General features: G+C 46.0%; 1 protein-coding gene across 1 annotated transcript in view; it reads left to right on the top strand.

Moving 5' to 3' along the window:
- slit3 (slit homolog 3 (Drosophila)) overlaps positions 1 to 26,248 on the top strand; it is a 206,616-nt gene that overhangs the window by 127,508 nt on the left and 52,860 nt on the right. The window contains exons 7-9 of the mRNA XM_076012328.1: positions 20,356 to 20,427; positions 23,847 to 24,010; positions 26,114 to 26,248. The exon at positions 26,114 to 26,248 is cut by the window's right edge and continues 10 nt beyond it. Coding sequence (XP_075868443.1) covers positions 20,356 to 20,427; positions 23,847 to 24,010; positions 26,114 to 26,248 — 371 coding nt within the window. The remainder of the gene's footprint in view (positions 1 to 20,355; positions 20,428 to 23,846; positions 24,011 to 26,113) is intronic.

Raw genomic sequence — 26,248 nt, 5'->3', positions numbered from 1 at the left:
TTGACAGCTGAGCACCCGGCAGGATTTACAATTCACTGTAAATACGCAGCCGATCCCATTCACGGCAGACAGCCTGACAGCACACAGTATATCCACCGAATGTGACGTTTTAATAAAGGCAGGTGTGTGTTCATGTGTGTGTGTGTGTGTGTGTGTGTGTGTGTGTGTGTGTGTGTGTGTGTGTGTGTGAGAGAGACAGACAGAGATAGAGATAGGCTGGGTGCACGTGAGCAGAGGGCATGAACTGTAGCAGTAAGCAATTCTGCCGCTGGACTGATCTTCATTTCGGGCATCTTAACAGGCACCAGTGTGCACACACACGCACGCACAGATGCATGTGTGTTTGCACACACACACACACACACACACTCACATGCACGCACGCACTGAGGCAGAGGCAGAGGTCCATCTGCTCGGTTCCTGGGGTTGATTCCGTGACTGCCGTACGAAATGGGGGTGGCAGCAGTGACTGGAGGTCATGTGATTGCACCATCAGGTAGGTGTGTGTTTCTCAGTGTGCGTGCGTGTGTGTGTGTGTGTGTGTGTGTGTGTGTGTGTGTGTGTGTGTGTGTGTGTGTGTGTGCGCGTGTGCACGCCTTCCCACATCTGTGCATGTAAGCTTTCGCAGGGGCAGGAGCGTCTCCTTGCTCCTCTGTCGCTGCGAGTGCAGTTTTGAAGGCATCCCCACACAAAGGTGGACAAAAACCATTTTAGTCCAAGTTGAGGAGTTTGGTTCCTCATCAGGTTGAGAAGAAATGGAACAACCAGCCGATGAAGCCATCGCTGGATCTGCTTTGATGAGTCCGCTGCCACCGGCTCCATCCTGGGTTTTGAAATTTTGCATTTCATTCTTTTCTTCTATGGATTTTTTTTTGTGTAATGCGTCTTTGGTTGCTGTTGAACACAAACCGAATTTTAAAAACGTAGCGATTATCGTTAAATGGTTGGAGGTTTTGAATTATTTCACCGCTTGTTAGAAAGCACTCCAATCATTTCTCGCAGGATTCAGCGGAAATAGCGGCGACGTGAGGCTGAAGTCTGGCTGATATGTGTGATTTAATGTGTTTTTGTGTGGAAGATTAAACCACAGCCCTGAGGAATCCCACCTCAAATCCACATCCATGTTGTTTTACTGTATTTCCATTGGGCAGCAGTGCATCCAAGATGATTTCTGCGAAGGGTCTTTTAGTGATGAAGCTGTACTTTCAGGTTGCCACTGAATTTTTTTGAATACTTTATTTATTCCATTCTCTTGTTGCTTGTTCATCGTTCTTTTGTTCTGAGTGAAGCCGGAATGAAGCACGACGGAGCTGTGAGACGATGATCGCTAGAACAAAAAAATGTCTTTGTCTCTAAAGATACTACATAATACAAAATACACAAGCAAACAATGACACACACACGCACACACACACACACACGCACACACACACACACACCAGCTCAAATAGGCCAACGGCTGCTCTGTGTGTCACACTAGTGTGTGTGTGTGTGTGTATGTGTATATGTGTGTGTGTGCGCCTGCCACCAGTGGATCTCCACATTAATTAATCTAGTCATTTTAATTAGCCACTGTTTCTGCAGACTGGGTTTTATCTGAGCAGCTTAATATGTTTCAGGGGGCTGCGGGGGTTGGGGAGGGGGGTGGGGGGGGTGATGAGTCAGAAGCCGAATATCGGGGCGTCTGGCTCCTTGTGAAAGTGCTAAATGGACTTGAGTTTGTTAGTTTCCCTCATTTTAACTTAATTATTCCCTCTAATTTAAAAGAGGGGTGGGGGGGTGCGGGGCTCGTTTATCATCCGTCGCTTGACAAGCGGAAGGATGAGGTTTATGAAATATCCGCCTAACACCATCTGCGCAAGAAGAAAATATTAGCCTGCGTTTGTTTTGCGACTGGTTTGTCACATTTTCAGCTCTATTTGCTTCTTCGTTTCATCACCAGGCAAAAAGAATCCCCCCCCCAAAAAAAAAAAAAACCTGTGCGCCGACGCCTTCACCTGACAGCGCGGCTGAACAAACGTATCTGCGGAATCTATACAAGAGGCTCTCGCCTCATTGTTGAGCCGACGTGTTCTCGAGAGAATAATCTCCTCTTTGCGACAGAGTTAGCGCTCTTCCAGGAGGTTCGGGCCAGACCTGCCTCTGAAAAGCTGCTTCTTTATGTTTCGCTGTGACAGAGGAGTTTTTTTTTTTTTCTTCTTCTTCTTTCCGAAGAGGTTTGCAGGAGACGGATATGACTAAAGACACTTTTACATTCACCATTTTCTTTGATATCGCCTCCTTTTACTCACACGTCCTCAGATAGTCTCCCTCACTCACTCGCTTCTCCTCCATCCCCTCTTTCATGCCTGGCAGGATGAAAGTGGAGGATCGGTGTTATAAAAGCAAGGCAGCGCTGGACTATGATTTATTTATGCCCCAAAGAACTGCTGTTACTATCCTTACCCCGTTTTTTTTTTTTTTTTTTTTTCCTTTTCTTTTCTTTTTTTTTTTTGTTTTTTTCTTTGCCAGGAGAGGCGAAAGAGAGCTTCGGGGTGGGGTGGGCGATATCGGTGTTGTAAAAGCAGCCGGTTTCCTGCACATTATTTATTAATAAGCTGTCAGACTTGAGCAGAAACCAGCCTTGTGCGGAGGAAAAGAGATGGGAAGGGATGGAGGATAAAGTGGGAATGAGCAGGCGAGGGACAGGGAGCTGCGTGGAAAAGTGGGGCGGAGAGTTGATGAAGGGATGAACGAAGGGGAAACCGAGGCGAGGCGTGGAAGACAGCGGGGAGGAAGGCGGAGGGGAGGGTAAATAAATAAATAGAAATCAGGAAGCAATGCGTGATCTGTGTGTGTGTGTTTTAAAGGCAACAGATAGAAGATAGATTGAAAGGGTGAGCGAGACAGAGAGTGAGTGAGGGAGGAGCTGAGAAGCATTAATTATTGATGGAACAAATGTCTGACTGACTGACTCAATTTGGCCCTTTGTTGTTTCTAAATCAGTGAGTGTTGAAGGGGCGGAGACCCCAGCCGGGTGGAGACAGTCGCCGTTTCAACAGAGTGGCAGCTTTTGAAAGAGTCTGGAAAGAAGGAATTCAGGCGGCCGCGGCGCCTTTTGCCAAAACTTCAGTGAAAACGAGTTGCGCTCGGAGTCGGGCTCGACCTCAGCTGGAGGTCTTTTCACTTTCCCTCCTTAATATCCGCCCAGTCGTTTCTCAGCGGCATCTTAGGATGATAAACTGCGCTTCTGGCACGGTGAAATATTAAAGGAGGAAATTAGTGCGCTCGGGCGATTTCGCATCACGCGCTCGGCAGAAAGCGATTCTGCTGCTGGAGACTCGCCAGAAGAAAAACTTCTCCCGCCCTCTCCTCCTCCCACCCACACGCTGCCCGGACGAGCGAGAACAAACACGGCCATCGGTCACTGTGATCGACCCGGCTACGACGGTGACGCTCACGCGTGCTTGACGTTAGCCCCAGCCTGTCGCTGGGTGCCTGTTGCACGTCTGCTGGGCAGGAGTGGGACGGCGGGGACTCCGGGTCCGAGAAACAAAGCTTTTCTCTGTGCGGCTCTCCGCTAATGAATGCTCATCGCTGCCAGTAATTCCAGGCTCGTGCCTCTGTTTTATTTCCCACTTAGTCAGCCTGCAGGCAGGAGACCATGAACTACCAGATTTGCCTTCAGGATGTCTGTTATTTCCAGCCTGCTCGCCGACGAGAGCTCTGATGCGACAGGCAGCTAAGGATTTAGTTCAGATGCTCGACCGCTCTGGTTTTCATTCAATCCAAAGGGTGAAATGCACTGCCGTTCAACAGTTTGGGGTCACTGACTCATTACTGCATTGAACTCCCATTAAAACCTCTTTTATGCAGTACTGATCTTAAAATGCCCTGCAGTCGTTATGTCAAGGTGTGCTCAACGTGTACGAGAACATTTTGGTGTTCGGCGTGAATCGTTTTCCAGTGTCTGATTAAAAGTGTGCAAATTCTGTGTGAACACACTTAAGGCGGGCTAAAAGTACAAACCATTGTGTGTTCACTCTTCATGGTTCAGCACACTGCAGCTAAGTCTGATTATAATGCAAAGTTTTGTTTTAGAAATGCAATTTTTAAGCACTCAGCTTCTGTACTGAGGGCCACACATTGCACAATTGATATTCATTTTGTAAAATCAATCCATTCAATAACGCATTCAAGGCAACAACTGTCACAGCCGTCCATTATGCGTTCGGCACGTCCTCACTGATTTCCGTGCACTGGCAGTGTTTTTAGAGCGTTGCAGCAGATTATTTCTTGCAGTTGATTGGAATGGAGTTCAATGCAGAAATGAGTCAGTGACCGCAAACATTTGATCTATAGTGCATGTGGTTTGATTTGATTTTTTTTAGAATCAATTGGAAGTTTCATCAATTCTGCAGTGGGGGGGGTTGAACGATTCAAAGGTCCCTCTCTCTCGCGCAGCCAGAAGAGCCTTTTTTTTTCCCAACCTGGCAGCGCATGAAGCCGCCTGTTCCTCTCAGTTTGTGCAGATGAGTTCACGGACTCTCGCCCGCTCTGTGATGCGCTGCCAGGCTTCGGCGCCACCGCTGATTACGACGGGAACGCCGTTGATCTAAAGTTGCCACCTTGCAAAACAAAAAACAAAAAAAACAAACAAACAAACAACAAGAGAGGAAGAATCCTCCAAACAGGCACTCCGGCCACGTCTGTGGCGTCTGCGAGCGGGAAACAGAACCCAATCTTGACTCGTTGGGGGGCGAAATTGCGAGCAGATTGGAGGCCTCGGTGGCCTTATCAAAATGGTGATTAAACACCAATCGGAATCAATCAGAGCCACACAGCAGTTCTAAACAAGTGATTTCCAACGCCTGGCGAGCGCTCCTGATGCTTGAGAGGCTTAGTGCCCGCGTAAGCCTTTAACAATAAGATTAATCTTAATTACTTGACAACCTTTCATCTCGCCCCGGGCTTTTTGGAAGCCTCTAATTGCCCATATTACAGTTCATAAACACATTTCTGCGTTAATTCCTTATGTTGGACACAACAAGATTCCTTTCGCTCAGTATTCAGCACATTCCCAGGCTTTTGACTGTAGTGCGTATTTAAGATAGACAAAGGCGAACGAAAGCAAGTATTCCTTGTTTCCAATATTTTCATGTCTTTTTATTATATTTTCATGACAAACCCCAACAAGGTTGACTAAAAAAAAAACGAGAGTGGAAATATAATTATGAGATAAACACAGTCTGAGTGCTCGACAAGCCCAGGATCCGTGGAATCATTTGCCTCTAAAATCACCTCATTGCAGATTGCAACGAGTCTTTCATTCTAAGTCGGCATTTAAGTTTCACCCATTTACTCGCCAATATTCTTCACACTGTCTTCCTCTTTCCACGTAATGTCAACACAGTGGAAAATTTCCACTGTCAACCTTTATCTGGGTAATACAGCATGTTAGCTTACATGCTAAGGTAATTATTACGCTTGGCTAAGTGGAATTCTTCTCCTGTGGGAAAGTCTACAATGGTTTTGAAAATTATAGAAGTTTCTTCATCCATTAGGTTGAGTAGGAAATGGGTGAAATTTCAATTTTAGATTGATTATCCCTTTAACGTTCAGCCTCCAGTTAAACGTCAATTTAAAAAAAAAAAAATCAAAATTAGCTTGCAGGCTTATCTCATTGAGTTATAATTTTTTCCCGATGCGCATTCGCGTGAGTGTAAGTGCTTTGCATTCACAAGGGCAATCCAATCATCGCTAATGCCCGGCAATGTATCAATCAATAATATGTAATCTATTTTAAAACACTGGCAGCGTGCGCTAACGCCCGATTTGGAATTCTGCTGTGCTTTAGCGAGTGCGCCCGCGTGTCTCCGAATGAGTTAATCCAGTTAGCGCGCGTGTCTGCCAGGCCACATCAGAATAAATGATGTGTCCCCGTGTGATGATGAATGGTAATTTAGATTTAACATAACTGGACTAACGAGCGCGCTAATGACTCCAAAGCTAGCCCGGACAGCTTGCTCTCGACGGGCTCGCGCCTTGCATCCCAATGAGCTGGGGAAAGGGCAGCGATTGACACACACACACACACACACATGCACGCGTGCACACGCACACAAGTAGATAGTGATTCGCTAAAGTGTTTTAATAAATGCGTGCGTACACGGTCATCAATTCGCAAAGTGATAACGTGAGAGCGCTTATGTGAGCCGTGCATGCGCGCAGGAGCCGGCCAGAGATGCCAAATCAGCCTAAATTATGAAGCTGATTAGACTGAAATTATTCACAGGTCACTTCTTTAACCGCTTTTCATCCACTGATCTTTAAACTCATTCTTTCCCCCCTCTCTCTCTCCCGCTGACAGCGATTAATGAAAATAGATGATGAGTGCTTGATCATTCTGAGATATAAATAGAATTAATCAGTTCAATTTTTCAAAAAAAAAAAAAAAGAAAAAAAAAAAAAACGAGGGGCGGCCGTCGGTCCGTATCGTTTATCTCGATGTCTGAGAGCGACATATTTGTCAAGGTGACAGGAAGTCGGTGTCTCATATTTCACTCGTAAAGCCACAGCGCTTTGCAGTTTTTGCTGTGTTTTAAAATGTTTGGATATAAAATCAGCTCGGACGACTTGCATCTACATTTAAACACTATGGCTTCTCCTCACCTCCAGTTCTATCCATTACTACATTAAGGACACACACACACACACACACACACCCACACACACACACACACAGGGGTGGGTCGTTATTGGGCAGGATTGATTTGCGTTACTGTCCCCCCGTCCCCCCGCACGCACTCAATACAATCAATTCTATCATAAATCAGACACCCTGTACACTTACGGTCCCTTTGAAAAAAAAAAAATCCAATAGGCGGCCATTAGTATTAGCCGCGCATTGACGACAACATTGAGCGGAAAGCTCCCCTCGGTGGGACCAGATGAAGCTGAATTCTAATTACATATTTACTGAAAGTAGGTCTAATTATTTTGGTCAATGGAAGAAAAAAGTCCACCGGGAGTCGGTTCAAGATGTCGGTGGTGGCAGCTGGGAGATGTACGAACAAACTACAACCTCAAAATATTATCGGAAAATACCGAGGGTTGATAAACAGCTGGCAGCTTTTTTACAGTGTTTGGGTGTTTTCACATCAATCGTTCGTTTGCTTCATTCAGTCTGGGCTGAGCCGCAGTCTTCTTGTTACCTGGTGAAGTGTGTCGCTGTTTGATTTGGCTAAGTGAAATACAACAGCGTGTAAGTTACACCGGCAGCAGATGTGGGATTGTTTTCCATGAACTGCTCTTTGATTTGCCAGAATTAATATGTGAGAAGAATGAAACCAACAGAGCGGGAAAAAGCTGAGCAGGCGGTTTGGATCACGTTCTCTCCGCCTCTTCCGAGACGTCTTTCGTTTAGTCCACTTTTAGGTGCGAGCGCTGCATTCTCACCATGCAGGGGGAGGAAAGAGGGGGGTGGAGGGGGGGGGGGTGGGTCTGGTGCAGCTCAACAGCACTTAAACGAGGCAGGTGTGAAAGGAACCTTTAAACCCGCAGGGGCCGTCGGGGTGCGGGTGTGTATGTGTGTGTGGGGAGGGGGGGGGGTCATGATGGCTTCACCAACAGATGGTGCATCGCCGCTGCGGTGCTCTTCACGCTAGGAGGCCAGAGGCGTCACACAAACCAGTTGAGCTCGTCCGACGGATTAGAAAGGAAAAATGAGCCCGGTGTTTCTTTTTTATTCAATGTTTGTTCTGCTCAGTTAATGAAATAACGACAAGAGCAAAGCTACCGTTTGGTCCGCCGCCGCGCGTCTGCGCGAGGACGACTCGGCGCAGCGTTGATGAGGAGCGGAGCCTTTGCTGATGGTGGTACAGGAGACAGATGGGAGGTCCGTCCGCATCCGGTGCCGTCGCTCAGCTTCACCTTTCTGCTGAGAGCGCCGGATGCGGTGACACCGGGGACACGGAGGGAGGACCGGGTCGGGTGTTTTGTCAAAAAAAATAAATAAATAAATGAATCGTGAGCGCCGAAGTGGATTGAATTCAATTGCTTCTGATGCCGAGTGCCGGTCGAGGACGGACGGAAGGTCGACGTGTGACAGAGAGACACAGACGGAGAGGAGAAGGAAAAAAATGTACAAGGTGCCAGGAAAAAAAAAAATAGGAAAGACTTGTTCTGCCGTTACATGCCAGGCCCGCACGCACGCACGCGTACATGCACACACATGCGCACACATGCGCACACACTGTGTCATGGGGTCTGAAAGCACTCTTAAGTGCAGTGGAACAGCTGCATATTTTATGACGGTTTTCTCCAGGAAGCAGCTTTCTGGATGAATGTGTACAAGTGAGAGAGAGGCAGAGAGACAGGGTGGAGTGAAGTGTGCGTGTGTGTGTGCGTGCGTGCGTGCCGCGCAGAAGAGGTTTTCGGCCAACTAGCGGTTGTCATAATTCATAAGGGGGAGACGGATGAGTGGCTGGGTGTGCTGTTTTTTGCAAGGTGACTTTCAATTTGCCTATAACTCTCTCTCTCTCTCTCTCTGTCTCTCTCCCTCTCTCTCCCTCTCTTCACTTCCTCGCACGCAAACAGTTTTAAATGTCCCACAGGATGCAAAATTCACCAAGATTCACCTTCCCGGTGTAATCCGCGTCTCCTGCCTGCCGGTGAACTCTCCTTAAGAGTCGTGTGCGTGAACATGCCTGTATTTCTGGAAATCCCCCCTTTGTGATGTCATCACGGGCACTTTTACCTCATAATTTTTATTAACTCTCCTTGGTCTTTTTAGCAACACCCGAAGCCAGGTTTTGTCTCCGCCCACTCAAACATCCTTGTTTTGTTTTTATTTTGTCTCCTTCCAAACACGTTGAAGCTCCAACGAGGCGTCGGTTGTAGCAGAAGGCTGGAAACAGCGGGCTAAATTTGCCATTTTCTAAATGGGATCCCACCTCTTCCTTTCCTTTGTCCGCTTTCCTCCTTTCGTAACCGCAGACTTTTATCCCTCGTGTTTTTCCTGTATCCTTTCCATTTATCATTTCCATCCTCCTTTTCTCTCAGGACTACTCGATTTCACTGTAGCACATTGGACAATAACCTAAACTAAAGCAGCAGGCATCTGCCTCTTCATACGTACATATATATATATATATATAAATATATATATATATATATATATAATCAAAAAAATATAAGGCATGGAAAGTTGAGTAATTTTTTTTGCCGGGCAGCAAGAGCCAGAATAAGTTTTGTTTTAAAGAAAACCAACAACACAATGGCGTGCCCGAAACTTGTAAGCTGGAGGCAAGAATTATATTTCCACCCACTGAGATGTTGACTTCTCAGCCTTCCTTCCACTGGAACTCCAATCCCCCCCCAAACTTTCTCTGTCTCCGCTGCCAGATGCCAAAGACCCACACGGCTGCAAGTTTAAAAATACACTTAACAAAAAGGAATCAAAGAAGTGTTGCTGGAATGGAAATGAGAGCGTTGGCATTACGCTTTAATGAGGTCTCCAACAGTACGGTTAAAAGAAAATAATGTTGCACGCAGTGACTGAGGGATGGTGCCGCTCCTCTGAATCACACCACTGCTGCTGAACAATATGCACTCGGGGAGCTCAGCCAGCCAGGCTGGAATGTTGCTGGGGTTTTTGTACGACAAAAAAGAGGTTCTATAGTCTGCAGTAATGTAGGCAAACACAGATAAATTGATCTAGTGTCTAAGTATTTTTTTTCCCGTCCTTTAATCTAATTTTCTATGTGAATTCTTTCTTAGTTTTCTGACTAAAATAAAATGGCTTTTTCGTGCGCAAAAAGAGCACAAGATGGATCATAGGAAACCATTTTGAATTGACCAGACATCTATGTGTCTTTTTCAATTAATCATGCGGCTTAACAAATGTATTTGAACAATACATATCATCATATGCATGCGTATTTGATGCGCATAATTAAACGCAGTGACGCAGTGTAAGTTTTTCATATTTCAGAGAATTATTATTCAGAGAATAATAAATGTGCTTTTAACATGCGATGCATGACAAATAAGCTGGAGCGAGTCATCAGGGCCAAAATCACTGCACTGCGCTGAATGTCAATAAAAGAGGTTGAATTAGGGTAAACATGCTCCTCCTCAATTCTCTGTTTAGTCTAGTTTCACCAAACTGTGACGGCTAATGCCGACCAATCGAACACGCGCAACAGAGAAATCTGTCGATTTACTTTTCCTTTTTGTTTGTGCGATGCTCGTCGTATTTAGCAAAGCCACTTGATCCTCCCTCCCGGGGCTCCATGCACAGCTGTATTATCACGTGCCCGTGCGTCTGTGTGTGTGTGCGCATGCGCGTGCACGCCGAGGGTCAAAGGAAAATGGGAGGTTGCAGCACTTTCTGCTGTTCAGTGATTTTGGTTTGGCTGACCTATTGACTTGTATTTGAGTCAGCGGGCGCACACAGAGCCATCACGCCCTGGCAGCAACCAGCGTCCTGACAAACAGGGCCTGACCTGACAGAGAGAGGGGAGGAAGACGGCACTCGGAAAGAAAGAAGGAAAGAAAGAAAGACACGACGGGCAGGACAACCGGTCAGAAATTTGCAGAAATGAGTCGCGGAGGCAACTTTTTGCCGCAAGGGCCGGCGACTGCAGGAGTAAAAGAACTGTTGGAGATAAGGCCTTTTATTAGACGGCAGCGGTTTTAGACGTATTTGTTCGGGATTTAGAGAGAGGAGTCGGAGGGTGAAAGGGATAAAGAGGGATTAAAAATATAAATGCATTAGCAGGCTCTAAGAATGAGATAAAGGAAAAGGGTGACAGTGGACGCATTCCGTTGGAATATTGATTTGCAAATTGTCCGCGATTTTTGGAATTTTGGATGGAAAACACAAGACAGAGAAGGGCTGCTCGGAATGAGAAGCCCGGCCAGGAACGCCATGAAAGGCTGAGAGTTGAGGTACGCTGGGGAGTCGAGGGCGGAGGCCAAAGCAGGAAGGAAAGCAAGGCTGTAAAGGGATGAGGGACCGAGACTGGAACGGCATCGCAAGCAAAGGTTAGAAAAATTAAAAACAGGACCAGAGGCTCCAGCTCTGGTTCCTGCTTTTTACGGCACAAAATGGGGGAGCCAGAGGAAAAATCCCGGAGCTGAGCAGCATCACTCCGTGCCAAACACTCGGACCTGCTCACAATTAATCACATCCCACTGGGTGGCAGGACAGGAGGGGGGGGTGGGAGGAGGAGGAGGAGTGAGAGATGAGAGAGAAGGGGAAGGTAGAGGGGGAAGAAGAGGAGGAGGAGGAGGAGGAGGAGGAGAGGCAATCTGCTATCTGATTTGTTCCAGATTAAAGTCTCAAACGGAGGATTTTCATCCCCTCCGCTCTCTGTTTTTACTACTTTTCCTTCTTTCTTTGTTTATGTGTCTTTTCTTTCCTCTGACTGCAGGAACCCACAGTACGCTGGCATTCAGCAGCAGCAGAGCACACTGTCTAACACAGTGTTAGTGCACGAGAAACAGACACACAATCCCCGTTCCCTTCCTTTTTTCAGACGTGATGTGTGCACTCACACCTGTTGATGCTGCGTGTAGGTGGGGACTTCACACTGGCGTTCATTCATTTTTCCCTTCTTCTTACCCAACCTCATCACCTTGCCTCTAAAGTTAAGCCCTCACCACCACAATTGATGATAAAGTTTGTGTTTTTGACTCAAAATGTCCTCACAACACAGGTTGACAAACGCACACACGCCTCCTGCTCTCTTCTTCACACATGCTGTTAGTAGCACTATCTTTTTCAGGCCCGGAAGTTTATTTGCAGTCATTTTCCAGCTCATCTGCCTTGACTTCAGTTTACACTAATCTAAGCCACCAGGCAAAATGTTCTTAATAAAGTGTGCGCAGATGTGTCTAAATGCCCCAATAACGGACTGCACCAAGATAAGTCCTCCTTCAAAGGTGGGTCCAGACAAGAATAGACAACAAGTATGCACACATGAAACGGCAAACACACACACACACTCACACGCACACACCCATGCAGCTTAATGCCAAACCACATGGAACTGTCCAGTCATAATGAGCCTGGGTTTCTGGTTGCTCACTATTAGACAATCCCATTAAAATCAACATCATCAGTTTGAGGTTTTAGCGTTCGTAACTTTCTCTCCGTGTTCGTGCTTTCATTCACACTAAACCTCAGACGATGAGCTGTTTTCGTGAACGATACCTTCTGAATTTTCCCCTGTTGCGCGTCTCCTGCCCAGAGTCTGCAACAACACGGGACAGATTCTTCCATTTGTACGTCAGGCACTCCGAAAATAAGCTTGCAGCTCTCAGCGTCCGCTGGTGCAAACATCCATTATTTAGTTAATCTGGGTTCCCAATAGAGAGTCCTTTTCAAGCCTCAGCATCAGAACATTTTAGATGCAGAAAATAATTAGCTGTGATAAAAATAAAAAAAATAAGATATTCTTGAACTTGCCACTAATATGTTCACTCAGAATAAAATGTTGCATTTTTTCGATGGCAAACACTAAAATTTCTGCCATTGCTAATTGTCTCCACCCTCTGGTGTGTTTTTTTCTAAAAAATTCTTTTTCAGGTTATGTTGTAAAGAGTTGAACTTTCCCAGGGTGGTTTCCAAGGGCGACGCAAAGGAAATGTCAATTTTCTCTGACGAGCGTCGGGTAAATTGCGCGACTCTGCTTGCGCAAACACTTGAGTGTTTTATTAAATGTCCCCCCAAAACGCACACTCGCACGTTCTCACGCGCACGTCCATACGTGCATCGCGACAAACGCACTCGAGACAAACAAACAGGGAGAAACTCAAGCGCGTGCGACTTTAACGCTGGCAGCGCCGGCGTTAAACCCCGTGGGAAAGTTCAAATATGAGACAATAGAAGCAACAACAGGCGCCTCTCTGTTTTACCTAAAGACCCCTAAAGCCTCAGTGCAGACCTCTTAGATCGTGCTTTAGGTTCAAGTCAACAGTGTCAAAAATCACTTCCCTCTCAAAAGCTTTTTTTTTTTTGTCAGATCAAAAGATGCGCAGTGATTGAGGCCAAGTGGAATTCACACGACCCCTGTTTTCTCAGGGTGGAAAATAACGCCATCATTTGTTGTTTATGTTGGTAAAACGCAACGTAGCTTTATGTTCTTGTGCGCTAGACAGACGCTGACAAGCAACACGATTGATTGACAAACAGAAGATGACTTTTACATTCCTTGTGCCATTTTGCACAAATGTTCTGATATCTTTATTTGTCTTAACACTGGACTCCAGTGGAGCTTTCCCATTCCCTTAATTCACTGTGGACATCACTGGAATCAGCACATTTAGCTCAAACAGTATGAGATGGCTTCCTGCTGAAACTGATGCTTTGTTGGACCTTCCACACGCTCAGAGAAGCATGAAAACAACACGATCTTAGGAGGCGGAGCCAACACCTCGCTGATGCTCATCTACCACCGCCCTTTATGACATCACATAGCTAGGATGCTCTCATTTGACCGGTTTGGTCGAAAGAATTAGTAGCAAACATTGTCAGAAGAAGACAAGATCTTTAACATTCTTTCTCCATCACCACGGAAACATTTGAAATGGATTTAGTTGGGTCTGCTCTTCCCGTTCCATCCAGCAGGTGTCCTTTGTGTTGCGGCTGCTGTCCGAGTCTAAGTAGATAGATCGTCAGGTGTCCAGCCTTCAACGCACACACGCGTCAGTCAGTCCCTGCATCCGCCTGTAGACAATTACCTCTCCTCTCCCACTCCTCCAGAGTGTCGGCGCTAATGGGAAGAGCCAAGGGGTGAAATGGTCACGTGACCCGCGGCGTCGACGGAGAGGCTCGCGCTGAGTGGGGTCCGCTCTCCTGGCGGCGGGTGTGAAAGGGTTAAACAAATGAGTGGCTGAAGGAGTGGAGAGTCTCTCTGCTGCCTCCTCTTCGCCCAGATGTAATGAGGCCTCGGGGAAGATGTCGAGGGCTCTTCACACGGCTCACAGAGCCTTTTAGGCATTTCAACGGTTGGCCCCCTTTCAGCATTTGTGTGGGAAAGCTCACAGTGAAGAAGAGAATAAAATGCCGGTGGAGCGACTGTCATAGCAACAAGTAGCAGAGCGCGCTCGGCAAAGAGACATTGTTTCCACGTGATATATATTTTTTACAACCTCAGGAAGAGCCGCAGAGCGAAACTAGAATGTGTTTCCTGTAAATAGTAACCTGTAAAGCTGACAAAAACCTCCTTTATTTATTCCTGCAGTTATTGCTTCTGCGACTACTGCGTGTTCCAAGAGACTCGTCAGGATTTAGACCTGATTTTGTCCTTTTTCAGTTCAAGTCGGCTGCGAGTGCCAACTTAGATTAATCTCTGACACATTTTATATTTGCTCAGTCCTTACTCACAAGCATACATCCAATTTTAAGTGAAATTTATGTCTGAAAAAATCAAGAAAATCAGGTCTGCTCCCATTTCCCTGTCCAGTATAAAGTTATGAATGACATTAGCCTCGCTGAACACAATAAAGATACCTGATAAATCTACAATCCTGGCCCATGGCCTGGGAAAAAAGTGGTTTGCTTGCACAAGAGCCCTTCCTCGACTGAGAAGAGACACTAAGATGGCCAGCGAGTGAGAACATTCTGTTGGTCCCATGAAAGATTTCCCAGGCCAATATATTGTCCGCAATTATTGGGAGCGCTTTGAATCAATTGGGCCAACATTGGAGTCGTAAGTAGGGTCATAAAATCACATTGTGCGCGTTCGGTTTGTGGTCTCATTCCCACAATGGCTTATTGATTTCAGAGTTGGTCCAAGAGCACCACAAGGGTCTTATTTTCTGCCCAGCATCTACAAAGAGACATCAGCACACAAAAAGTGAAAGTCTAAAATTGCAACACAACTCCAAAAAAAAATCAATGTATTGTTTTTATTCTTTTTTTTTTTTTTTTTTTTGTGCCATTTCTGATGCATACTATTAAAATTTATGGCTGGGAACTGCATTTGTATTGGTATAAATAGTTTAAAATATTTATGTACACAGCACCATTTTTGACATTTTAAAAGTGCTCACTTATTGAGACAGAATCTTATAGAATGAATTTAATGGCAGCATTAAAATTAATTTGATGATCAACAACCTAATAATCGACAGCCTGACATGAAGAAATATGCCTTTCACGTGCACGCTATATATTCTAGCCGTTGGCACCGCAAACAGACTGATGTGGGCGATTACGGGAGAGAATTACAACATTGAATGCAAAGTCGATAATAGCAGTACTCATGGTCATAAAGTTGCGTCGGCGGGTTTTGTTTTTTGTTTTTTTCTTTAGGCATCTGTAGCCGGCGTATCGATCTGTGTCCGCTATAATAAAGACTAATTGGGAATTTACGGACGTTGACGCAAATGCTAACCAGGATTGAGCTCAGACACGAGCGTACATGAGGAGAGGAACAAGAAGAAAGTCACCGACATGTGCAAATGCGTGTTGTTATTAATGACAATAATTGAAAAATTTAAGAAAAACATGTATTGACATGTAGATTTTACTCTTTTTGTAACACAAACGGCTGCAATTGTTGCAGCCAATATGATCCTAAAATTATGTTCATTTCCAGTCCTTAAAGGACATGCGAGCTGTATTGAATAAATCAGAGAAAGATGTTGCTCCATCACTTTGTTAATTACTACAAGGTCAGTAGTGAAAAGTAAAAATTAACATTGATTATCTGAAGGGCCAGATGATCACACTCCTGTCAAAATCACCTCAGTCATGATAAAAAAATAAATAAAAAAATCCTAAATAATAAATAAATGTGCAGAAACTGCTGCTACCAAAATTTGGGTGCCGCCCTGCATGCGGCAACCAAATTTTGGTAGCAGCAGCAGTGTATGCGTACTTATTTATTATTTAAGGAGTTTTTCATGGCTGGCTTCACCTCCGGGATGTAAAAAGTGCGTCGCGGAGCAGAGCGGAGGGGAGGGATGCTGTGACCTCCACGAACAGACGTGCACGAGGGAGGACGGGGGAAGATTGACGAGCGCGGCCCCGGCCTCGGCGCCGCATGATGGCATCGCTCTTTATATCGGGAGTCCCGTCTGACACGCGGTCCCTTCCATAGCGGAGCGCGGCAAACCTGGTGGCGTCTCCCCGGCGTGTTGCCGACTCTAAAGAGTCTCCTCCATCACCGAGCCCAGGAAGCCCCGCGGAAAACACTCGCGCTGACTCGAGAGAACGCGCAGAGCAGAAGCACACAGAGGCAAACAGAGGCAAGCGGGGGAGTCGGTGTTTCAACAGTAAACTGAGGCTGGAGAGAGGGTGGGTGGGGGGTTGGGGGGGGGGGGGGGGGAGACGACGAGGCTGAATAGGCGTTTTGGAGAAGCGATGCTGCGGGTTGTGAACGGTGCAGGATGCGTCTCGGAGGGATTCTTTTTCTGCGACTTGCTCAGGCAAAACGCTCAGATCTTCCTCGTGGAGTATTTTCAAAGTGTTGAAGAAACACTGAGAGTGGATGCAGGACTCCGGGTGTTAAGATGCCGTTGACAATTGACATAATTCTTTTTAGAAAAGGTTTAACATCCCGTTTTGTCCCCTTCCAAAAACCTTCATTGTTCACTGGATTTTCACAAGGTGGCTTGTTAACAGTTCCCTTTGTGACATCAGAAAGAGCTCATTAACGCAGCTGCACGTTTGCGTACACACTCGGAATGAACTTTGGATCAACTTTTCCCCATTTCTGGGAAGTTCATTGCCAGGCTAGAGGCGCATATTATTCTTAGAAAACACTGGAAATTTGAATTTTGCATAATACAGAACCTTTAAAGCCATGAATACCAATGGCCTCAGTTCTCCCTGGGACATAGAGTGGAGAGTTTATTTATATCATCGCCTTTTTTTGCCTCATCAAACAAGGCGGATGAATAAAAAAAAAAATAGCCTTGTAGAAAATAATGAAGCAAATCAGTTTCTCTTTCGGAACAACGGCTGCCAATGGAGATGCGAACGCAGCGGATAAAGAGCTTGTTTTCCTCAACCAGCAACATCAGCTGGATCACGATCGCCAGCGGACGAGCACGGCCGGTGTTCTGGTTTTGCAGCGTGTGATTTTGCGGGGGAAGGCTGAGCGCAGCCTGCTGGGATCTGTCAGAGCTGCACGGCCGTAAAGTTCCGACTGACAGCAGTTGGAGGGCAGAGGCAGCGAAAAGTTTCCTCGTTTTTGTTTTGTTTTGTTTTTTACGCTGTGAAGCCACGGACTGGAAGTCAAAGCGGAGAGTCACAGGTGCTCCGGCGGTGCGGTGTGCATCTTGATTTGTATGTGCCTCGATTCATGAATTCCAACAAGAGAGGCTTCTGTTTCTGTTCTGGGTTTCGAGTATGGAGAAGACATTTTTCACACCAGCACTTGGGATCTTTTTGGTGCTTTTTCACTGTCTTTGCTTCAAAGTGCAGTGTTTGAAATCTTTAAGGAAGCTCACCTGTGTTTCAGGTGCGCTTCCTTAAAAAAATGGTGACACAAGATGACAGCTAACTAGGAGCAAGACCCTTCTTCTATGTTTTTTTCTCTAGGAACACCAACTTACTTTTAATGTGCTGCAATTATAGACTTTTATTAATGTATTTATGGGCAGTGTGTTAAGCTTTTACCAATGTTAAAATCATAAATCAAGCCAAATTTTACACACTAGACCTTAAACACGGATGCGTCACTTTTACTTTCTCAACCCAACAAATCTTTTTCAACATAAAAAAAAAAAAAAACTTTCCCATTTAAACCCATTTTCTCTCTCTGTGAATGCATACGTTTTTTTTTCTCTCTCTCTGTTATGGCTGATTTAAGGGCTGCAGCCGTACTCGCAGGCGTGCAAAATAAGCAGCAGGGTTCCGAAAGAGAAGGCAATAATATAAAACATAGTTGCGGACGTCTAAATGACGGCGTCTGTGTTTGTGTTGGCCCGGGTCCGCGGCGGGTCGCCTCTTCATCACGGCGGCAGACGTAAAGAGCGGGTTTGAACGCACCGAGTGGCAGGATAACTGACAGGGAAACTGCACTGTGGGAAATGATTGTTATTTCACAATCGAATTACACACACACACACACACACACACGGAGCGGGATCTCCACTCCACCACCACCACCACCGCCGCCGAGCGTAGCCGCACTCTCTGTGCGCGTATGTGTGTGTGTGTGTGTGTGTGTGTGTGCGTGTAACTTTATCCGGCCAGCAAGGCCACTCGGGCTATTCTGGCAGGCGGCGGAATGTAGAAAGAACACCGGGAAGCAAAAATTAAAGAGGAAGAAAAGTCGTAACATCAACAGAGGGAAGCAAAAAAATATTCGCGTCTATTTTAGGGCTGCGTGGGTGTTGGAAAAAAAAAAAAAAAAAAATCGAACCTCTGGTATAACGGGCCTGTTCTGAAGGGCTGTGACGTCAGAGCTCGCCGGACCAGCGCCGACCTTCACCATGGACACAGCAAATGTTTCACTGTAAACATTATGCAGATGCACCCAAAAGCAAAAAGTCCCCCCTCGGCCATTGATGATAGCCTCTCGCTGAGGTTTTCATGGGGAGGCAAAAAATACAGAGCGGGACCATTTTATGCGGTTTTGCTTAAAGAATAATGTTAATTTGAATTTGTGCCATTTCATTTTTTTTTTTTTTTTTTTTTTTGGGGTAGGAAAGAGTTTTTATTTTGTCCTCGCGCCGACCGCAGTGCAAAATGGATGTGTTTGGTCTCTTTGACCCCAAAACAAAAAAAACTGACCGGCCGCCGAGAACAAGGACCTGTTGGACGCACGCTGGTTTTCGGGTGAGGTGTAAAGTAAACTGAGTCTATTTTGTGTCCGGGAGAATTGATGTAGTGCAAAAAACAAAGCAAAGGGTCGGTCCGCCTGGTGTGGACCTCAGTAAACACAAGCTGCCAGGGGAAAAAAAAATACTCTCGTTGTATAAAGGTGTAAAAGCTGCTGACGATTTTGCTCTTTATTTCTGATATCGTAAATGGATCGTCCTTGGCATCGTTGTTGTAATGATCCAAAATCAGGGATTTTAGGGGTGAGAATACTTTGAAAGCAATGTGATGGTGTTTCAGGATGTTTTTATTCTTCGTCTTGGAGTAAATTGTTGTTGTTCTGTCAGGAAATCGCCGCTGCCAAACGTCCATTTTCCGTCTTTGTCGTCTCCTTCCTCCCGTGTGGAGTCAAGTTCCACCACGGCATTGCAGTTTTCACTTTGCATACGAGTGGGAGCTGCCGCCAACTGCCGGGGTGGCTTTGATGGAATACTTGTCTTTTCCGCATTATTTTATCCCTCTGCTCACATTTCAATCCTGTTTTTTTTTTGTTTTTTTTTTATGCACACAAACCACAGAGATCGATAGGTCTTGTGTTTCTCCGACACACCCAGAGGGATTTCTCGTATCCGCGCATTTGTGTGTGTGTGTGTGTGTGTGTGTGTGTGTGTGTGTGTGTGTGTGTGTGTGTGTGTGTGTGTGTGTGTGTGTGTTTGGTTGAAATGGCCGTCAACCTTGTTTTTCATTCGGCATCAGGTCGATACAACACATGAGAGCGGTGTGTAGTTTATGAGAGGGCTAATAGTCAGAGACAGCGGTGACCTGCTTACGAGCTAGAGCCGGGAGGAAGGAAGGGTGTGGGTGTACGCGAGTGTGTGCGCACGCATATCAATAAATAATGAGTTGGGAACATATAGCAGCGACTCCGCTCAAAGTTCAGGATTTTGTGTTTCAGCCGAGGAAAACTCCTCGCTAACGTCCATTACCTCGCTAACGTACCACGTTACCGTGTTCCAGTTATTCAAAGGCCTTTTGTCGTCCACTGGGAGACAGTTTGGAGTGGGAGTGTCAAGGAACACGTAGAAATGTTTACGGCTGAGCTGCCGTCTGTCCGACGCGATGAGCGTCCGTCCGTCTTGGAAAAAGAGAACTTGTCATTGTGGGAAGGAGGAGGACTGAAAAAAAGTAACAAGAAAATGTGGAATTGTGGCTTCTGCATCCTGTGCCATAATAATGAAGGTCAGCCTGAAAACGTCATCGTTTGCTGCAGCAATCTGCCCAGTTTGTGGTTGTGACCCTTTGGAAATAATAATTTTAAGAAACCTTCACCAATCCCTCATCTAAAGCTAAAAGTCACCAGATTTTTATGCTTTTTTTCTGTTGTTTTTCACTGTTTTGGTTTTTGCCTTTACCGTCTGACGGAGACGGTGGGCAGGAACTCGATCTTGTGCTATGGATGAAATGTCATTTGGACCATTTGGAGTTTGCAGAAAGTAAAAATGGCAGAAATATGAAGAGCGGCGGCGGTCGGGTTTTTCGAGCAATTGTTTTCTTCTGCCTTTAACTTCTCCCCTCTCTGTGTCTCCATCCAGCACCCTCAACAACAATAACATCACCCTCATACCGCTGTCCAGCTTCAACCACATGCCCAAGCTGCGGACACTGTGAGTACCCCACACACACACACACACACACACACACACACACACACACACACACACACACACACACCCAACAATGGAACCAAATCATCCATTCTGACTGATTAAACACAGGATTCCTTGATTGTCCAGCTTCAACCACAAGCCAAAAGCTGCAAACACACCATCTTTTTACGCCTTTATTGGATATTTACGTATAATAAGAGTCTACCCATAATCCCGTGGGACCGCTGGCCACTCTGTTCTGCCAAACCAACGCGCCATGGATGGGATTTCCTCCTTGAGTCACCGTTGAAAGAAAAAAAAAAAAGGGGGGGGCGCACCAGTGCGGTCGAATGACCCATTTAACATTTATAAATGTGGATTTCTAAACGCAGGGTGACGCATTTGAACCCATTTGTGTCTTTTCTCGCCCGCTTCAGCGCCAGCCGTCAGCCAATAACGTGCTGAGTTTTTAGGGTTTGTTTGTTTTTTTTTAAGATATTACCTGCATTCCGGTGCAACTCCGGCAGCCCTGAAATCAGCCTCTTAAAATTGGATTCGAGACAGCAGCGGCGCTGCACGCGGCTCCCGCCAGATTGAGCGTGGGGTTCCCGATATCCAATATCTTTTAATCAGAAGGCCCTCGTCTTCCCTCTGTCTTCCGTCAACACTGACTGAGCGTCTCGGCTGATTTCCTGCCTGCGTCCCATCTCCCTGCGTCTCTTTTCCCTGCATCACTTCCACACCTCAGGCCTTCCTCTCTCTCTTCACCCCGGCATCCACCTCTCCTTGTCGCTGTATGTCCCCCACCACCACCACCACCACCACGGCTTCCTGCTATTGAATTTGCCCCTTCAGTACGAACGACTCATTCAATCGAACCTGTTTAGAGACAGCCCTGATTTGATTAGCCGCGAGGAGTGCAGAGTGCGTTAGATTGTTTCTTTCTTTCCAAATAAATTCTCTCACTGCCCTCCGTGTCTTTTTTTTGTTGCCTCTCTGATTTTCCATTTCGGTTTCCAGTCAATTTCCCCACAATTTCAGTTTTCTGTTCATTTTATTTGCATGCCTAGAGTTTTTTCAAACTAATTCCGCATGTACTCTGGCACTCTAGTCTGTACGGCAGCTGGATACATCAGATTTCACTCTGGGGTCCAGCTTATCCATTCTGCCAATTTACAGAACGGCAGCATTTTCAGCCGCTCGCAAATTTCAGTGCGTCTCAGTAAAAAAAGTCAGCTTCCTACGGATGAAAGTCAAACCACAGACGAAGAACCAGAAATTGATGGTACACAATTACTGAACAAAATGCTGCTGAAGAAATCAGCGTAAATTTTGCCATCATGCAACCTGACGCCATTCTCACTGTAAAAGATGATAAACTTTGATGGCTTCCCTCTGCGGACGTCATTATTTCATTGTTCATGGCTCTGGGGTTAGAGGCGGCTAAGCCGGGGAGGAGCTGTTTTTTTCAACACTTTCAATACGCTATTGACCAGACGGATGCACTAGACAAATCCAGGATTTAGGGAACTTTGATCTGGTCAGCCAGGTTGGCGTCTCCCTATTCCCTTCGCAGAACTGACAGCATCTGACAAAGCCTCTGAATCAGACACCTGCTAAAAAAAAAAAAAGAGAGAGAGAGAGAGAGAGAGAGAGAGAGAGAGAGAGAGAGAGAGAGAGAGAGAGGAAGAATCCGTTAAGAGCTCAGAACTCCCACTGCTTCAATCTCTGGGTGCAATTAACGGTACTAAAGATGTGGCTGGTTGTCCTCTAGAGCAACAACTGCAGACACACACACACACACACACACACACACACACACAATGTCCTCAGTCGCACACAACCAATAAGCCAAACAAAAGTTATCTCCAAAGTACAGCAACACAATCCCCACGCACAAAGACACACATGCGCGCGCACACCCGCACACACACACAAGCGCACACACACGCTCTTCCTCTTCGTACCCCCTGCCTCCCCCATTCTGCACCCATGTGTTAATCCTACTTGTCAGTAATTAAGGCTGAGCCGGGGGAGGGCCGGGATGTGGCTATTTCCCGGCAGGGGTCTGACTATAAACTGGATTTATAATGGACGGGCAGTATTAAAACTGGCCGCCCCCGCTGCTAGCATCAATGAGCCCATCTCTGTTCCATAACAGGATTTGTCCTCTGCTTTATTACAAAAGGAGCTCAGTCTTGTGAAAGGCTAGATATCCCAGCTGGCATATAATGCGCTGACAAGACATTCTGCTGTTCGCTCGCCCTCGCATGCATCACCCCCCCCCCCCACCCCACCCCACCCCACTTCTCCTCCCATAAAGACTCTAAGCCCTGTTCAGAATCACCTGATGCGTCGTTCCACATCCAGCAGTACGTTTTCAACAAGTCATAAAAAAAAGGGGCCGTTAGCCTGGAAATTTACTTCAAGTGGGAGATTTTGATGAATTCATTTGATCTAATAGCACCGTGCGTGATAATGAGAGCGAGGGGAAGAGAATCTCGCTTTCATTTCGCTGTGTATCCAAAGGGGCTCCGAGTGATGCGCCCCATTATCTGGGAGAAGACTGAAAATTGCAAAAATCATGCGGGTCATTTTCTTTCCTTTTTGCTAAACTGCTTCAAGGGCTGCGTATGGTGTGGAACAATGAGATGAAGTGATTTTTATTTCTTTGTGGGATTTTCTTTTTGTGTCTGTTTTTTGGTTTTATTAACTGTGCTGCAGTCACAGCTTCCCTCAATGTGCCTGCTCCATCACTGCAAAGTCAAAGTCGTGAGCAGATGTAATTTTTTTTTAGTCCAATAGTAGCCAGAATCACCTTTTGCACAGAGAAACCTCAGCAGAGTGTTGTTTTTACAGTCAGATTTTAAAGATGAAAAGCACTGATGCTGAAGGTAGAATATTCATGCATCAAATTCTCAGGACTGGAGTGGGAACTGCCTCTATTTTTAGTATTAAAAAAAAAAAAAATGAAATGAAATGCATTTGCGGTGGAGACTTGACCCACTACCAGTGCGTATGGTTTCACACAAGCGCGGCCAGCCAAAGACGCTAACGCTACACGCAGACGTCAACGCTTGCCTTTTGAAAAAAATAAATCAAGCGTTTTCTCATAATAAACGATCACCACGCGCCGCCAAGGCAGAGCTTTTTCCAACAGCAGGGCATCACACGGGAAAACACAACAGTAACGTTGGCTCAGGGTGAACTCTGGAATCCACGGCTCGGCGCTGAAAAATTGAAAGTCTAACTGACCTCCCATCACAACAATTAAGTCATTTAAATCAGTTAACAAAAACTGATACTGCATGTGTAACAAAAAGTAGAATAACCCTTCAAAAAGTAGACTTATTCTCTAGTTTTGAAGGGAGACCTGTTGTTTTATTGCGTTGTTAACAAATGAGTCACACCCTTTTTTTTTCTGTGTTTCATTCCAGGCGTCTGCACTCCAACAACCTCCACTGTGACTGTCAACTGTCGTGGCTCTCCGATTGGCTGCGGGCGCGGCGAGGCCTGGCCCCCTTCACTCAGTGCATGGCCCCCGCCAACATGAGGGGCCTCAATGTCCCGGATGTGCCCAAGAAAGACTTTGTCTGCAACGGTAAGGTCACATTAACACACCCACAAAGACTTTTTTTATTTTTATTAATTTTTTTTTAGCACAAATACCACGCCGAGGCGCTTTCATCTCATGTTTTATTTAATGGGTCACCTGAAACAAAACAAAAAACCCAACATGGAATGACTGTAGCGCCATCTAACAGGCTAAAAACGAGGGGGAGAAAACCACCGAGGATGTTCACAATAAAACCTGGCGGACGCAGGAGAACTATTAAGGAATGGCCAACAAAGAAGTGTGGGGAGACGAGGCGACGGAACAAGTTTCAGATCAAAGTTCATGGCTGAATTTAGTGCCACTGACAGAGGAGACGTTTCAACATTAAGGGACACAATAGGGGGATATAAAAAAAAAAGTGCTGCTGCTGCTGCCAGCGCCGGCCCTATCGGCATCAGACAGCCCAGCGCCGACTTCGACGTGAAGTGTGTGTTCAGCTAAAAAATGAAATAAATAAATAAAAAAGGCACAACATCGGCGGCGTTATCAGCTGCGAGGTGGAGCCGACGCTGTTTATTGGCGTCTGATTCAGCTGGACATGGTAATGGTCTGTCAGGCCGCGCTCTCTTTATTAGCTCATAATCTCCTCCTGTTCTGCTTACAGGTTCTCTATACTGTCTTTTTTTTTTTCTCACTCCCTCTCTGCGCTCTCAACCCCCCTTGCTGTCACAAAGGAACTGTTTTGTTATTCTCTCTTTGCTCGCTGTACTTTTAGGTGCTATTTCTCCCATTTCATCCCTCCCATCTTTTCTTAAATTCTTTTATCTTGCTTAAATCCAGCCAGGAAAATAACAGTAATAATGTGTAGATGCACAGCGCTCTTTAAAGACTTTGACGAAACAGGAAAAATCTACTGTGAGCAGAAGTTAACCCTAAAACCCAAGTTTATCTACTCACCTTTCCATTTATTCTGAATGGAAGACAATGTATTTGCGTAGAACAGCTGCATTACGTGATTAGAAAGTCAGTGTAACTGACTTATTGGACAACATCATGCAAACTATTGCCAGTTACTAGCACTTGCAGGCATCTGAATCCTATCTGTAGTTTTAGTTTGTTCGTTGAATGATAATTATGTAGTTTTGCTGCCTTTTATTTCCTGCTGTGTTCAATCGAGGTCCTTCAGAACGTGACACACTCGTTAAGAGTTAAAAGAGAAAATTATGAATCCAAGCGTTGCCTGGCCTAAGGCCCTGTTTGCACTTGGTCATTTCATGCGTTTTTTGCTGATCAGATTATGAAAAACGCATGAAATGACCAAGTGCAAACAGTCCAAATCCGTTTTGACATGCGATCACCAAAACCACCTCCCGAGGTGGTTTTGGTGATCGCATCGCATAAAAACGCATTCGTCACGGACGTGCGAACAGAATGCGACTTCAGTCCACATTAAGGACCGCCTACTCCACTCACCTCTCCCGTGTACGTACTTGGTCGGCGCCCCACCTCCCGGCGTCGTCATTATAAAGTTACAAACAAGAAGCCAAAACAAATCATTTTTGTTAGACTCCTTTATTAGCATGCTAATAAATTTCATTCCGCATAAGCATATTTTGTCAGCGGAGCAGCGGTCGCAGTTTCCCCACATATGAGATTAAATGTGCGACGTTGCATCCGAAAATTTGCCAGCCACTGTTGATCCGAAAATAAAGTCGTCACCACTCTGTCCCACCAGTCGTTACTCCTCGTTCGGATCCATACGAGCTGCAGTAGAGTTATAACGAGTGACTTCATATGGTCCGCAAACAGGAAGTTGATTCTTATTCGCTGTCATGTAAAACTCGCCGTGGTTTTGCGCTTTACTGCCCCCAGTGGTTAAAAACGGAAATGACGCATGTTGCATTTGCATAGGTTCGGCGGGGGGGGGGGTGATGCGATCACAAATGGCACGCTCGAGACGCATGTTAATGGCTAAGTGGGAACAGATGCTGCGAGATCCGTTCTCGTGATCCAATCCCCCGAAACCGTTACAAGTGACCAAGTGAAAACAGGGCCTGAGATATCCCAAAATGCGTGACGAACGTCCTTCTGAAAAGATGTTTTCATTTCTGACTGCGATGTATCTCGCCGCCGCTGGTGTGTCTCCAGGTCCAGTTCAGACGGAGTCCAGGACTTGTGCCCCCCAGGTGGCCGTGTGTCCGCCCAGCTGCACCTGCAACAACAACATCGTGGACTGCCGCCGTAAAGGCCTGACGGAGATCCCGGCCAACCTGCCCGAGGGCA

The sequence above is a fragment of the Nelusetta ayraudi genome, unplaced genomic scaffold, assembly GCF_046127955.1.
Source record: "Nelusetta ayraudi isolate G7.1 ecotype Tasmania unplaced genomic scaffold, CSIRO-AGI_Nayr_v1 ptg000005l, whole genome shotgun sequence".
NCBI lineage: Eukaryota > Metazoa > Chordata > Actinopteri > Tetraodontiformes > Monacanthidae > Nelusetta > Nelusetta ayraudi.
This window is presented reverse-complemented; position numbering and strand designations above follow the sequence as displayed.